Source organism: Salvelinus namaycush, chromosome 26 (genome assembly GCF_016432855.1).
Source record: "Salvelinus namaycush isolate Seneca chromosome 26, SaNama_1.0, whole genome shotgun sequence".
NCBI lineage: Eukaryota > Metazoa > Chordata > Actinopteri > Salmoniformes > Salmonidae > Salvelinus > Salvelinus namaycush.
Window position 1 is genome coordinate 12905537 of NC_052332.1, and position 16263 is coordinate 12921799.

Consider the following 16263-nt stretch of genomic DNA (forward strand, 5'->3'; position numbering starts at 1 on the left):
AATGAACCTTTTGTTACTGTAATTGTGTTTGTGTGGCTATTTATGTTTCAGCTTTTACTCCACCAGTTATTTCTTCTATCCAGATCTTCTTCACACAGGTTAACCACTCTTTTTTTTTCTTCTGCCCTCTAGAGGTTACAGGTTACACTTTTAATCCTTTTGGATGTACTTTGATTTAGCACCCAAGTCTACCTCTCCTGATGTAGTCGCTCTGAATGTCAAAAGTGCTCAGGCGACAGCTCCTGACACAGGAGCTGTTCATCCAACAGTCCTTCCCCTGGCTCCTCTGGTCACAGAGGGACCTCCATCTCTGTTCTCCACAGGGGACCTCCTATCTGGGGCTGAACCTGAACCAGAGGGCTCCAGCTCCAGCCTGGAGATTCTAGGGGACCGCCTGGTCAACCCCAGATGAAGCCGTTGATAGCTTTTTGGTGGAGGTGAATGCTCTGTCAGGGATGGCACAATTTCATGTGACCAAGGTACCAGGAAGTGCCAAGATGGCCCAAATAGAAGGCTTGTCCCCTGGGACATGATATTAGGTTTCATTGTATGGGAAGTTGGAGGGGGAGCAGTCTCTGCCTCTTTATGCTTATGTCAATACAGGTACACATAGCAGTGATTCTTTGCTATAGACATCCATAGCCATCGGTCATCTCTCGCTCTCTCCATCCCATCCCATCCGTATTCATTTCATCCATCATCTGATTCATCCACCTGTCTTTGTATTCATGTGTTCCGTGTCATCAAAACTGACTAACAAAGTTCTGCTGAAACACATCACAGTTTAATCCCTGCAATACATTGTATAGTTGATGTGATATGTCAATATAACATACTGTATATGGCATATACAATATGATGTGAAAAATCTATTTAGGATATATTTCACATATATATTTTATTGACTCTACCATGATCTGTTTTTCTACTAGAGGACCTGAGGCCTGTGGTGGCCAACCTCACAGTCTCTGACGTGACATGGGACAGCTTCAATGTGTCCTGGACTCCCGAGGACGGGGAGTTTGAGAGCTTTGTCATTGAGGTGACAAACTTACAGGAAGGTTTAGAGAGCGAGAACCTCACCTTGTCTGGTGATGCCTTCAGCCTGGGCATTTCTGGCCTGAGTCCTAACACCTCGTATAGGATTGGCCTGTACGGGCTCCACAAGGGCTCCTTCCAGGAGCCGGTGTATACCGAAGTCACTACAGGTACCTGCGAATGGAGGTGTCCCCCAGGGTTCTGTCCTTATCGCTCTTTCTTTCTTATTTTTTAAAATCTTTCTTCCCTGTGCCTTTTAATCAGTTTTTTTCTATTCTAGTTGGGATCTGTGGTGAGCCACACACACACACGCAAACGCGCGCACACACACACGCACACACACCTCTGCCTGTTTCCTTTCACACTTAAGCATTCACAGCACTGTACTTAGCAAGCAAGTGAGATCACTGACATAACCCTTCAATTTTGCCTTTTATCACCAATGACAATGTTCCATTCTAACAACACCATGCCATGTGCCATTCTTACCCACCAGCCACTGTGTCAGTCTTGTCACCACAGGGCAGGGTGCTGGGCATCACCCACACAAACCCTTTAACCAAAACAAGCAAGCTGCCCGCAAGTGACCAACCTGACCCTGTCTCTCCTTGCCCCATCCTCACATTTCGTGCATGAAGCCCTCCCCTCCTCCCATTAGATGTATTGTGGTGAGTTTTGATGTGCTGCAATAAATGCAAAAGAAAAACAACCAACAGCCCACCACCTTAAACAGCGTCCATTCATCCTTATACCATAAATCCCCCCCATCCTCATAGACTGAGTCATTAACCTTGATAGCTCATTTGCCTGCTGGAGTCATGCCTTAACTGAGTGGACAGAGCGGCTGAGTAACCTGGGACGTTCTGGTCACTCAGTTAAGGTATGACTCCAGAGGGAGGCGTATGTGATGAGTCAAAGTTAGTGCAGAAAGGGTAAATGCAGAGAGTCCGGGTAGCTATTTGGTTAACTATTTAGCAACCTTTTGCTTGGAGGTAAAAGCTGTTCATGGTCCTGTTGGTTGCAGACTTGATGCATCGGTATTGCTTTGCTTGCCGTGCGGTAGCAGAGAAAACAGTATATGACCTTAGTGGCTGGAGTATTTTACAAGTTTAGAGCCTTCCTCTGACACCGCCTGGTATAGAGGTCCTGGATGGCAGGGAGCTCGGCCCCAGTGAGGTACTGGGGCATACGCACTACCCACTGTACTGCCTTCGTTCGGATGCCAAGCAGTAGCTATACCAAGCGGTGATACAGTCAGTCAATAGGCTCTCAATGGTGCAGCTGTAGAACTTTTTGAGGATCTGGGGCCGGTGCTAAATCTTTTCAGCCTCCTGAGGGGGAAGAAGTCTTGTCTTGCACTCTTCACGACTGTGTTGGTGTGTGTGGACCCTAATAGATCCTTAGTGATGTGGACACCGAGGAACTTGAAGCTCTCGACCTGCTCCACTACAGGCCCCGTCGATGTGAATGGGGGTCTATTTCCTGTAGTCCACGATCAGCTCCTTTGTCTTGCTGACGTTGAGGGAGGAGTTGTTGTCCTGGCACCACACTGCCAGGTCTCTGACCTCCTCCCCATCATCGTTGGTAATCAGGCCTACCACCGTACTGCCGTCGGCAAACTTAATGATACTGTTGGAGTCATGAGCGGCCACACAGTCGGGGGTGAACAGGGAGTACAGGAGGGAACTTAGCACAAACCTCTGAGGGGCTCCTGTGTTGAGGTGATGTGTTGTTGCCTACCCTCACCACCTGGGGACTGCCCATAAAGAAGTCCAGGATCCAGTTGCAGAGGGAGGTGTTCAGTTCCAGGGTCCCTAGCTTAGTGATGAGCTTGGAGGGCAATATGGTGTTGAATGCTGAGCTGTAGTCAATCAACAGCATCCTCACACACTGTAGATGGGAAAGGGCAGTGTGGAGTGCAATAGAGAAAGCGTCATCTGTGGATCTGTTGGATTGGTATGCGAATTGGATTGGGTTCAGGGTGTTGTGACCAGCCTTTCAAAGCATTTAATGGCTACAGATGTGAATGCTACGGGGCGATAGTCATTTAGACAGGTTACCTTCGCATTCTTGGGAACACAGGGACTTTGGTGGTCTGCTTGAAACATGTAGGTATTACAGACTGGGTCAGGGAGGGGTTGAAAATGTCAGTGTCACTTGCCAGTTGGTCAGCACATGCTCTGAGTACGTGCCCTGGTAATCAGCCTGGCCCTGCAGCCTTGTAAATGTTAACCTGTTTGAAGGTTTTACTCACATCGGCTACGGAGAGCGTGATCACACAGTCGTCCAGAATGGCTGGTGCTCTCATGCATGGATCAGTGTTGCTTGCCTCGAAGAGAGCATAAAAGGCATTAAGCTCGTCTGGTAGGCTCATGTCACTTGGCACCTCGCGGCTAGGTTTCCCTTAATAATCCGTGATAGTTTGCAAGCCCTGCCACATCTGACAAGCATCAGAGCCAGTATAGTAGGATTCGATCTTTGTCCTGTCATGATGCTTTGTGTTTGTCGGAGGGCGTAGCGGGATTTCTTATAAGCATCTGGATTAGTGTCCCAATCCTTGAAAGCGGCAGCTCTAGCCTTTAGCTCAGTGCGGATGTTGATTGCAATCCATGGCTTCTGGTTGTGATATGTATGTACGGTCACTGTGGGGACGTCGTCGTTGATCCACTTTTTAATGAAGCCGGTGACTGATGTGGTAAACTCCTCAATGCCATCGAATGAATCGCGGATCATATTCCAGTCTTTGCTAGTGAAACAGTCCTGTGGCTTAGCATCCACTTCATTGGACCACTTCTGTATTGAGCACTTGTACTTCCTGTTAAAGTTTTTGCTTGTAAGCTTGAATCAGGAGGCTAGAGTTATGGTCAGATTCAACAAAATGGAGGGTGAGGAAAGAACTTGCATGTGTTTCTGTGTGTGGAGTAAAGGTGATCTAGAGTTTATTCACCTCTAGTTGCACAAGTGACAAGCTGGTAGAAATGAGGTAAGACGGATTTCAGTTTTCCTGCATTAAAATCACCGGCCACTAGGAGCGCCGCTTCTGGTTGAGCATTTTCTTGTTTGCTTATGGCCCTATACAGCTCATTGAGTGCAATCTTAGTGCCAGCATTGGTTTGTGGTGGTAAATAGACAGCTATGAAAAATATAGATAAACTATTTTGATAAATAGTATGGTCTACAGCTTATCAAGAGGTATTCTAACTCAGGCGAGCAGAACCTCGAGACTTCCTTAATATTATAGATTGTGCATCAGCTGATGTTGAACAAAGAGCTTATCCAACGCTGCCATTCTGTTCTGCCGATTAAACAAAGGCGAAAACATTATGTAAGTAACATTAAGTTAAGATCATTGCAAAAAATGTAATAAATAGCAGAATTGGTCAGGAGACGGTAAAACCAAAAATGTCAACAAAAAATTATCCAAATCCTGTCATGGTGAGCTAGTGGGCTTGCCGCCTTTTGTTCCAGTCCAGCACTAAGTACAGGTGAATAATTAATTATTTGAAACTGATGTGTTAGTGCTGTGCTGGAACAAAACCCTACATTACACACCCAGCAGCTGTTCAGCACTGAAGTTGGAGACCCCTGCCTTGCTCACATTTTTACACTAAATTTAACGGTACAGTTTTGTCAACCATAATTGTCAAGTCTAGCAAATCCGAAGCAAACTTTTACTGTCAAAGATTCCCTGTCCTGTCCTCTTTCTCTCTCTGAATCTATGTCTGTCTGTCACTCTCCTGGTTTGTGTCAATGTCAGTGTCTTCCTCTGTGTCTTGTCTGTGCACTAAACAAAACCTAGGCTATACATCTATTTTGGAATACAAGCTGGTCCTGACCTGGCTCAAATTGAAATAATGATGATACACTTATATGCCACACGTCATTATTATTCACGTGACACATGATCAGTTCTGATTTGTTACACTGCAATACATGATCTTTATTCTTCACCACATAATCCAAAAGCTTTCCGTTGTATTGTCAAAATGAAAATGTTCACATAATACATTTTTCATTATATTCAAAGACTATAGAGAATGGCAGGTGGGAGGGGAGTGCCATGTGAAATTGCACTTATTATTCTCATATCAAAATTATCCACAATCTGTTTTCTTCACCTTAAATAGATAATTGACTATGTTACAGCCAACAGCGTGACATTATAGGCATATTGTATTGCACATTTTAGCTTATTTGGAAATACAACAACTGTTTCTCCCTTTAGTGAGCGAACCAACGGTTGGCAATCTGTATGTATCTTACTTAACGTCCGAGACTTTCTCCATCTCCTGGAATGGCACTGAGGGAGAGATTGGCGGTTATGTCCTGGATATTATTGATTGATTCTAACTGGCTGAGGAAGCCAGATGAATATAGCATTTCCCAGAATGCAATGTCCCATGTCATCACAGGGCTAAGTGTAACGGATGTGAAATGGCTAGCTAGTTAGCGGTGGTCCGCGCTAATAGTGTTTCAACCGGTTACGTCACTCGCTTTGAGACCCTGAAGTAGTGGTTCCCCTTGCTCTGCAAGGGCCGCGGCCTTTGTGGAGCGATGGGTAACGATGCTTCGTGGGCGACCGTTGTTGTGTGCAGAGGGTCCGTGGTTCGCGCCCGGGGCGAGGGGACGCCATAAATTTATACTGTTACAATAAGGCCCAGTACTGACTATATACAGTTGAAGTCGGAAGTTTACATACACCTTAGCCAAATACATTTAAACTCAGTTTTTCACAATTCCTGACATTTAATCCTAGTAAAAATTCCCTGTCTTAGGTCAGTTAGGATCACCACTTTATTTTAAGAATGTGAAATGTCAGAATAATAGTAGAGCGAATTATTTATTTCAGCTTTTATTTCTTTCATCACATTCCCAGTGGGTCAGAAGTTTACATACACTCAATTAGAATTTGGTAGCATTGCCTTTAAATTGTTTAACTTGGGTCAGACGTTTCGGGTAGCCTTCCACAAGGTTCCCACAATAAGTTGGGTGAATTTTGGCCCATTCCTCCTGACAGAGCTGGTGTAACTGAGTCAGGTTTGGAGGAGCCTTGCTCACACATGCATTTTCAGTTCTGCCCACAAATTTTCTATAGGATTGAGGTCAGGGCTTTGTGATGGCCACTCCCATACCTTGACTTTGTTGCCTTTAAGCCATTTTTCCACAACTTTGGAAGAATGCTTGGGGTCATTGTCCATTTGGAAGACCCATTTGCGACCAAGCTTTAACTTCCGGACTGATGTCTTGAGATGTTGCTTCAATATATCCACATAATTTTCCTCATGATGCCATCTATTAAGGTGCACTTAATGGCATTGCTCCCTCCTGCAGCAAAGCACCCCCACAACATGATGCTGCCACCCCCGTGCTTCACAGTTGGGATGGTGTTCTTGCAAGCCTCCCCATTTTTCCTCCAAACATAACGATGGTCATTATGGCCAAACAGTTCTATTTTTGTTTCATCAGAACAGAGGACATTTCTCCAAAAAGTACGATCTTTGTCCCCATGTGCAGTTGCAAACCATAGTCTGGCTTTTTTATGGCGGTTTTGGAGCGGTGGCTTCTTCCTTGCTGAACCGCCTTTCAGGTTATGTCGATATAGGACTCGTTTTACTGTGGATATAGATACTTTTGCACCTGTTTCCTCCAGCATCTTCATAAGGTTCTTTCCTGTTGTTCTGGGATTGATTTGCACTTTTCGCACCAAAGTACTTTCATCTCTAGGAGACCGAATGGGTCTCCTTCCTGAGCGGTTGTAAAGGTCTGGGTGTAGCTGGTGCAGAGGAGTCAGGCGCAGGACAGCAGAGATGAGTAATAAAAGTAACTTTACTCAAAATTACCAAATATATGTAGTAATACCAAGCCCACACAAAAGGACCGAAATACATAAAACAAACATGCACAAAAACCATGGGGAAAACAGAGGGTTAAATAATGAACATGTAATTGGGAAATTGAAACCAGGTGTGTAAAACAAAGACAAAACAAATGGAAATGAATAGTGGATCGGCATGGCTAGAAGGCCGGTGACGTCGACCGCCGAACGCCGCCCGATCAAGGAGAAGGACCGACTTCGGCGGAAGTCGTGACAGCGGTATGACGGCTGCGTGGTCCCATGGTGTTTATACAATTGTTTTTTTGAGGTCTTGGCTGATTTCTTTTGATTTTCCCATGCTGTCAAGCAGAGGCACTGAGTTTGAAGGTAGGCCTTGAAATATATCCACAGGTACACCTCCAATTGACTAAAATGATGTCAATTAGCCTATCAGAAGCTTCTAAAGCCATGACATAATTTTCTGGAATTTTCCAAGCTGTTTAAAGACACAGTCAACTTAGTGTGTGTAAACTTCTGACCCACTGGAATTGTGATACAGTGAAATAATCTGTCTGTAAACAATTGTTGGAAAAATTGCTTGTGTCATGCACAAAGTAGATGTCCTTACCGACTTGTCAAAACTATAGTTTGTTAATTAGAAATGTGTGGAGTGGTTGAAAAACTCCAACCTAAGTGTATGTAAACTTCCGACTTCAACTGTAGTTTACCTCACTGGGATTGTCAAAGGATCTCGAACCCATGCTGTCATTTGTTTTGCATCAATAGGTTTTTTTTTTTATATGAAAACCAAAATGTGTTGACTACTCATTGACTTATTCATTATAACCTGGATCACTTGAAGTGTATGAGACTGGATTAAAAGGAAAACAGATCATTGAGGGAAAAATAGGACAGTAACATTGTGCCACTTCACTGACTTTTCTCTCCTATGTAGCTGCAGAGCCTGTCCAGGTTAGCTGTTTCTAACATTACCTCAGACTTTCACTGTCGTGGAGGACGGGGAGAAGACTGTCAAAAAGATCATCTCAGATTTTATATCACATTCCTCATCTCCACTATTTGAAAATCACTATTATCTTTGTCCAGAGGCTGTCCCACAGTTGGGCGCAATAGCTGTGTCGGATTCTAGCCCAGATAACTTCACCCTGTCCTGGGGCACACATGCCGGTCACTTTGATGACTTTATCATCCGGGTCAGGTCACCCTGAACATCTGTTCGATACCCTGGAGTTCACATCGTCTGGCGAGGTCCGTAAAATGACTTTCACTGGCCTAGTAGACGCCATTTACTACGACCTTGAGCTGTACGGTATTTCTCATGGGCGCCATACCCCTTCCCTCTTAGCATGTGCCCTCACAGGTACTATGTAAGTTACTCATATCTTTAAGGACCAGTGCAGTCAAAAATGAGATTTTCAGTTTTTTATATATATTTCCACACTATGAGTTTGGAAAAATATAGTGAAATTGTGAAATTTATGATAATGCCCTTTTAGTTTAAGAACTGTTTGAAAAGACCACCTGAAATTTCCGCCTGTTTTGGTGAGAGGGAGTTTTGGCCTTCCATCACCATCCCAGCTAGCACAGTGGATCTGGGCCGATTCCGGCTAAGAGTCGGGGCACTCAGCTGAGAGTCAGACTCGGCCGACGTCATGTGGCCCCAGTCTGGGCCACCTTAGGCAGTATTTCTTATGGCTAGGATGCAGGGAATGAGCTTGGGACGATTCCGGTGTGAGTTATCTGGCCCAAATGTATTACTTGGGGCTCGGGCCGATTGGGGCTACTCTCTGGCAGATGATTACACAGTCTGCTTTATATAATTAACATTTCATTATTTATTTATTTTTCCATATTTTCTCGTTGTTCTGTGATCAAAAAATACAATTAACATTTCAAATGAATTCTTTAAGAGTCCTGTTTAAGTTGTATTTTAGTATTTTGATGTTGCTTGATTATGGCAATTGATAAGCATTAAAAACTTTGTGGATGGAGCCTCCCGAGTGGCGCAGTGGTTTAAGACACTGCATCGCAATGCAAATTGTGTTGCTACAGATGCTAGTTCAATACCCGTGCTGGCTGTGACCGGGAGACCGGGCCCAGCGTCATCCGAGTTTGGGGAGGGTTTGGCCGACCGGGAAGTCTTTGTCCCATCACGCTGTAGCGACTCCTGTGGCGGGCCAGGTGCATGCACTCTGACATGGTAACCAGGTGTACGGTGTTCCTCCGACAATTTTTTGGGGGGTGGATAGGTATAATTTGTATGCATAAAATGTATAATAGTAATATTTAAAATTACTAAATCGGGTAATTTTGTATACATTTATTTAAATTTGCATCGGGCTGCTTCTGGGGGGATTCTGATAAGATGCCGGCAAAGTCGGCTGAATTCCGGTAGACGGAAATGGCCGATTCTGGGCAGTCATTCATTTTGATTCCGGGCCGAGTCCGACACCCGATTCCGGGCTGATTCAATCAGTTCCAGCCCCCCAGAAGAGGGCCGCTTCTGGGCCGATTCCTCATTGCTAGCTGGGATGCGATAAACCAGTGGGGGGAAAGAATCTTCATACATTTTTAACACACACAGGACAGACAAATCACTACATTTCCCTTTGCTTAGAAGGTATTTTTGACCATTTTAATTGAAAACAATCATAGTAAGGTACTTTTTTGTTACCCAGAAATAATTTGATATGAGATAAAAACGGCTGCATTGGACCTTTTAAAACTTATTTTGAAACACTGACAAGGCAGAAATGTGTGCCCCAGTAGCAAAATAATTGATAATGACCTCTCCAGGGACACAGCCAAGTTTAAGAGGGACTAATTTGCAAGATTTGAATACTGTGTTCCAGTGAACATTACAAAAAGGTCTGTTCTGGACACAATATTCTTTTATGAGAATCTTCACTTTTTAGCGTTTCAACACCCCCTTGTCTGCATGACATTTTACAGTTTTATTGTGAATTTATCACCCATTTATAAACATGATATCAATATATTTTGCTATGTGCATGACTAGATTCTGCTTATTGAATTTGGGTTACCTTTGCAATCATTGCACACATCAACTACCATATGTATTCTAACCACGTCTTATCCTTCCCCTATTCGACCATAACCACCCCTCCCCCCAAAAAACTCTCACTCTCTTCAGCATCCTTACCCAAAGTTGAAAACTTGACTCTTTCAGCGATCACCTCATTCGGCTTCCTTGTGTCCTGGGAGCCGCCTCATCCTCGACAAAAGGAAGGGGCTCCCTCTGCTTTTGGCTTCAGCCACTTTCACATAGGGCTGTCAGACAGGCTGGCTACTGGAGGCCCAGGAGTTCACTGTCCCTGGCAACCAGAGCTTCCTGAACATCTGGGGCCTGATCACTGGCATAGCCTATGAGGTCAGGCTTACTGGGGTGTCCAGTTCTGGGCTGGTCTCCCGACCACTGACCACAGTGGCTGTGACTGGTACCACCCACAGAGGCCGTTGAAAATTAGAGGTTATGAGCAACCTTTCAATTTGTAGGATAAAAGATATAGATTATTTCACACGCAATTCATTCAAATACATTGAATTTGGTACTCTGGCCACACTACACACTGTAGGCCAAATTCTGAGATATACTCAAGTAACACAAGTAACTTGAAAGGATAGTTCACCCAAATTACAAAAGGACACATGGTTTTGCATTTGTGGCTCAAATCCCATCCAAGTCATGGGACCGATATTAGCATTTTTCGGGCATCATGCGTGACTTTGGTGAGCTTCACAACCAATTTGAGATACTTTCGGATTATTTAGACATGATACGCGAAAAATGCTTATCGGTCCCATGACTTGAATGGGATTTGTGCCACAAATGCTAAAACATTAGCATTTGCAAACCGTGCCAGCGAAACTAAACCAAGGCATGGATTGCTGTTATACCTTGTCTATAGACTGCTTAAAGGGTAAGGAAACCAGTACAGTATGTAATTTTGTAATTTGGGTGCCCTATCCCTCTAGGATTTGGCCCTGTACAGAGGTGCTTCTCCATCACAGTGAGGTGTCATTGGGACAGCTTGTGGGATCGGTCACCATATAGTTGAAGTGAAAACACAGGTGTACTTTACTTAGCCTACTGTTTTGATTCTGATGACAATTAAGCCATTAGACTTAATTGCCATATTCAACGGGGTGATTGGTTCCCAACTTGAACTTTTACTGTAGACCTATCACAAAAACGAGTAGCCTTTACACTGTAATCTTCTGAGAAAGGATAAGAAATTGATGCCATAAATTCCTTGCTTTGGTGGAGAACCCTCAACACACAACCCAACTCACCACCTCCAACATTTCTCATCCTTTTCCAGAGTGATCTGATTACTCTCAATCTCTTCTTCATCCTCTTCCTCCTCCTCGAGGTTTTGCTTGTGTTTTCAGTTTGAAGCTTCATTGTTACAGTGAAGCAGTGCGTGGTGCTCTGCTTTTTCCTCTTTCCAAAATATGAATATGTGTTTTTATATTTTAAACTGTGTTTTTCCTCAGATTCATCATAATGTGATGCTAAACTTTACGGTGTAAAGGATGCTGTTTTCAGTGGACACATCACTGTCACATCACTAAGAATTGCTTGACATAATCAAGCAATATCTAAGTTTCACCTGTAAATATTAGACTGATAAGGCATTAACAAAACCAGTCTTTGTTTCCAGTTGAAAACGTCAGAGGATGGTTAGGAGTTAGCTCAGATTGTAACGAGCTAACGCTCCATTAGCATTATAGGTTAGGTACTGTTTGGCGTAGCCATGCCCTAGGGTTCAGTCTGGAGCGTGAAGTCAGGAGTTCTGCTTGTTGGCTTCTGCATAGAAACCTAGTGGTGCCAAAAGCCTTGGTCTGCCCTAGAAAGCCTATGTTTATTATGATCGCCAGAACAGACTCAAACATTTTTTTTAGGCGGCCATTTTGGGCTCTAAAATGTGTTTATTATGATCAAGTTCGATCCCCACGGTGAATTATTTAAAAGTTTACTACAAATTGAGATATTTAAATAATGATCCATTCTGAGCACTACATTTGTCGTCACATTGGACAATGTGCTGACACAGACCAATCACGGGCCGGCAGGCTAAGAGGAGGCTCCGGGTTGACTCTCTCAGGCAGGATGAAAACGACTACATTGACCATGATCCTTTTGTTAGTTACGGCCACTTTCATCATGATTCGTAGCAATTGTTTTGGAGCCATTCAGCCCCATTCAGCAATATGGCGCACTTCAAATTCAAATACTTCCGGCTTCATGAGCCATTGAGAGTTTTCCATAGGAATACGTGGATAACTGCAGCGCTATCACTATCTCCTGGATTTAATGTCTATGGGCGTAGCAGAGAATTTTTGACCAACCTTAACTTAGCGATACTTCCTCAATTCCTCAACTTTCAAAATGTCCACGTCTAGTTGAAGGGGGTTCGTTTGAATTAAGAAAATTAAATAATTTATTTATATATATATATATAACGATTGTTGAATTTCTTATCTAGTAAACCTATGCCATTCACCTGGATTTCGCTTACAATAGCAGATGTTCCAGAATAGCCTTAGCCAAATACATTTAAATTCAGTTTCACAATTCCTGACATTTAATCCTTGTAAAAATTCCCTGACTTAGGTCAGTTAGGATTACCACTTTATTTTAAGAATATGAAATGTCAGAATAATAGTAGAGAGTGATTTATTTCAGCTTTTATTTTCTTTCATCACAGTCCCAGTGGGTCAGAAGTTTACATACACTCAATTAAAATTTGGCAGCATTGCCTTTAAATTGTTTAACTTGGGTCAAATGTTTTGTGTAGCCTTCCACAAGATTCCCACAATAAGTTGGGTGAATTTTGGCCCATTCCTCCTGACAGAGCTGGTGTAACTGAGTCAGGTTTGTAGGCCTCCTTGATCGCACACGCTTTTTCAGTTACAGAATGTAACTTCCAACTTCAACTGTATCTACTGTTTTCGCCTTTTTCAAGCCATTGTTTTCTGGACCTTATAAAGGCTCCTCTAGCCTTTTCCTCATAAAATGTATCTAGTTGATACTGTAAATCATTCATTAAGATCAAGATGCTCAATATCTGTGATATCAGCAATGTACTTAGAAAGCTCAGATACCTAATCTCCTCCTTAAAGCAAGCCGTTTCCCATAAGTAATACAGGCTGAACGGATTTTAAATTTCAGCAGTTCCCAGTATTTCCCATTTCTGCATTAGAGGTAGCTAAATTCCAATAAAAATAAAATGGATTATTGAATTAAAAAAATTAAATCATCATGAAATAACAATGGGTTATTACATTTCCAATAACCACCAGAGTATTTATTTTCATCATTAATGTCATGTTTTGTCTTTGATCATCATGTCTTGTCCCTGTGCTTCCCTCTGCTGGTCTTATTAGGTTCTTTCCCTCTTTCTATCCCTCTCTCTCCCCCTCCCTCTCTCCCTCTCTCGCTCTCTCTCTCTATCGTTCCGTTCCTGCTCCCAGCTGTTTCTCATTCTCCTAACTACCTCATTTACTCTTTCACACCTGTCCCCTATTTTGCCCTCTGATTAGAGTCCCTATTTCTCCCTCTGTTTTCCGCTTCTGTCCTTGTCGGATTCTTGTTTGATGTTTGCTGTTCTGTGTCCTTGTTCCGCCCTGTCGTGTTTTTGCCTTCTTCAGATGCTGCGTGTGAGCAGGTGTCTATGTCAGCTACGGCCTGTGCCTTCCTGAAGCGACCTGCAGTCTGTGGTCGCGTCTCCAGTCGTTCCTCTCTACTGACGAGAGGATTTCAGTTTCCTGTTTTGGATTTACCTAGGATAATATCCAGGAGTATCATTGTTTGTTAAAGACTGGAATAAAGACTCGGTTTCTATTAAGTCGCTTTTGGGTCCTCATTCACCAGCATAACAGAAGAATCCGACCAAGAATGGACCCAGCGACTACGGATTTTCGCAACACTGCCGTCGAGATCCAGGGAGCAATGCTCGGCAGACACGAGCAGGAATTGTCTGCTGCTCGTCATGCCGTTGAGACCCTGTCCGCTCAGGTCTCCAATCTCTCAGGACAGTTTCAGAGTCTTCGTCTCGTGCCACCAGCTACTTCCTGGTCTTCCGAGTCTCCGGAACCTAGGGTTAATAACCCACCATGTTACTCTGGGCAGCCTACTGAGTGTCGCTCCTTTCTCACCCAGTGTGATATTGTGTTCTCTCTCCAGCCCAACACATACTCAAGAGAGAGAGCTCGGATCGCTTACGTCATATCACTCCTTACTGGTCGGGCTCGGGAGTGGGGCACAGCTATCTGGGAGGCAAGGGCTGAGTGTTCTAACGTTTATCAGAACTTTAAAGAGGAGATGATACGGGTTTTTGATCGTTCAGTTTTTGGGAAGGAGGCTTCCAGGGCCCTGGCTTCCCTATGTCAAGGTGATCGATCCATAACGGATTACTCTATAGAGTTTCGCACTCTTGCTGCATCCAGTGACTGGAACGAGCCGGCGTTGCTCGCTCGTTTTCTGGAGGGACTCCACGCTGAGGTTAAGGATGAGATTCTCTCCCGGGAGGTTCCTTCCAGCGTGGACTCTTTGATTGCACTCGCCATCCGCATAGAACGACGGGTAGATCTTCGTCACCGAGCTCGTGGAAGAGAGCTCGCGTTAACGGTGTTCCCCCTCTCCGCATCTCAACCATCTCCTCCCACCGGCTCAGAGACTGAGCCCATGCAGCTGGGAGGTATTCGCATCTCGACTAAGGAGAGGGAACGGAGAATCACCAACCGCCTTTGCCTCTATTGCGGTTCTGCTGGACATTTTGTCATGTCATGTCCAGTAAAAGGCCAGAGCTCATCAGTAAGCGGAGGGCTACTGGTGAGCGCTACTACTCATGTCTCTCCATCAAGATCCTGTACTACCTTGTCGGTCCATCTACGCTGGACCGGTTCGGCTGCTTCCTGCAGTGCCTTGATAGACTCTGGGGCTGAGGGTTGTTTTATGGACGAAGCATGGGCTCGGAAACATGACATTCCTCTCAGACAGTTAGGGAAGCCCACGCCCATGTTCGCCTTAGATGGTAGTCTTCTCCCCAGTATCAGATGTGAGACACTACCTTTAACCCTCACAGTATCTGGTAACCACAGTGAGACCATTTCCTTTTTGATTTTTCGTTCACCTTTTACACCTGTTGTTTTGGGTCATCCCTGGCTAGTATGTCATAATCCTTCTATTAATTGGTCTAGTAATTCTATCCTATCCTGGAACGTTTCTTGTCATGTGAAGTGTTTAATGTCTGCTATCCCTCCTGTTTCTTCTGTCCCCTCTTCTCAGGAGGAACCTGGTGATTTGACAGGAGTGCCGGAGGAATATCATGATCTGCGCACGGTCTTCAGTCGGTCCAGAGCCAACTCTCTTCCTCCTCACCGGTCGTATGATTGTTGTATTGATCTCCTTCCGGGGACCACTCCCCCTCGGGGTAGACTATACTCTCTGTCGGCTCCCGAACGTAAGGCTCTCGAGGATTATCTGTCTGTTTCTCTCGACGCCGGTACCGTGGTGCCTTCTTCCTCTCCCGCCGGAGCGGGGTTTTTTTTTGTTAAGAAGAAGGACGGTACTCTGCGCCCCTGCGTGGATTATCGAGGGCTGAATGACATAACGGTTAAGAATCGTTATCCGCTTCCCCTTATGTCGTCAGCCTTCGAGATTCTGCAGGGAGCCAGGTTCTTTACTAAGTTGGACCTTCGTAACGCTTACCATCTCGTGCGCATCAGAGAGGGGGACGAGTGGAAAACGGCGTTTAACACTCCGTTAGGGCATTTTGAATACCGGGTTCTGCCGTTCGGTCTCGCTAATGCTCCAGCTGTCTTTCAGGCATTAGTTAATGATGTACTGAGAGACATGCTGAACATCTTTGTTTTCGTTTACCTTGACGATATCCTGATTTTTTCACCGTCACTCGAGATTCATGTTCAGCACGTTCGACGTGTACTCCAGCGCCTTTTAGAGAATTGTCTCTACGTGAAGGCTGAGAAGTGCGCCTTTCATGTCTCCTCTGTCACATTTCTCGGTTCTGTTATTTCCGCTGAAGGCATTCAGATGGATCCCGCTAAGGTCCAGGCTGTCAGCGATTGGCCCGTTCCTAAGTCACGTGTCGAGTTGCAGCGCTTTCTCGGTTTCGCTAATTTCTATCGGCGTTTCATTCGTAATTTCGGTCAGGTGGCTGCCCCTCTCACAGCTCTGACTTCTGTCAAGACTTGCTTTAAGTGGTCCGGTTCCGCCCAGGGAGCTTTTGATCTCCTCAAGAAGCGTTTTACTTCCGCCCCTATCCTTGTTACTCCTGACGTCACTAAACAATTCATTGTCGAGGTTGACGCTTCAGAGGTGGGCGTGGGAGCCATTCTGTCCC

General features: G+C 44.6%; 1 protein-coding gene across 1 annotated transcript in view; it reads left to right on the top strand.

Moving 5' to 3' along the window:
• LOC120021882 (tenascin-like) overlaps window positions 1–16263 on the top strand; it is a 41134-nt gene that overhangs the window by 12352 nt on the left and 12519 nt on the right. The window contains exon 12 of the mRNA XM_038965723.1: window positions 933–1208. Within this exon, the coding sequence (XP_038821651.1) occupies window positions 933–1208 (276 nt within the window). The remainder of the gene's footprint in view (window positions 1–932; window positions 1209–16263) is intronic.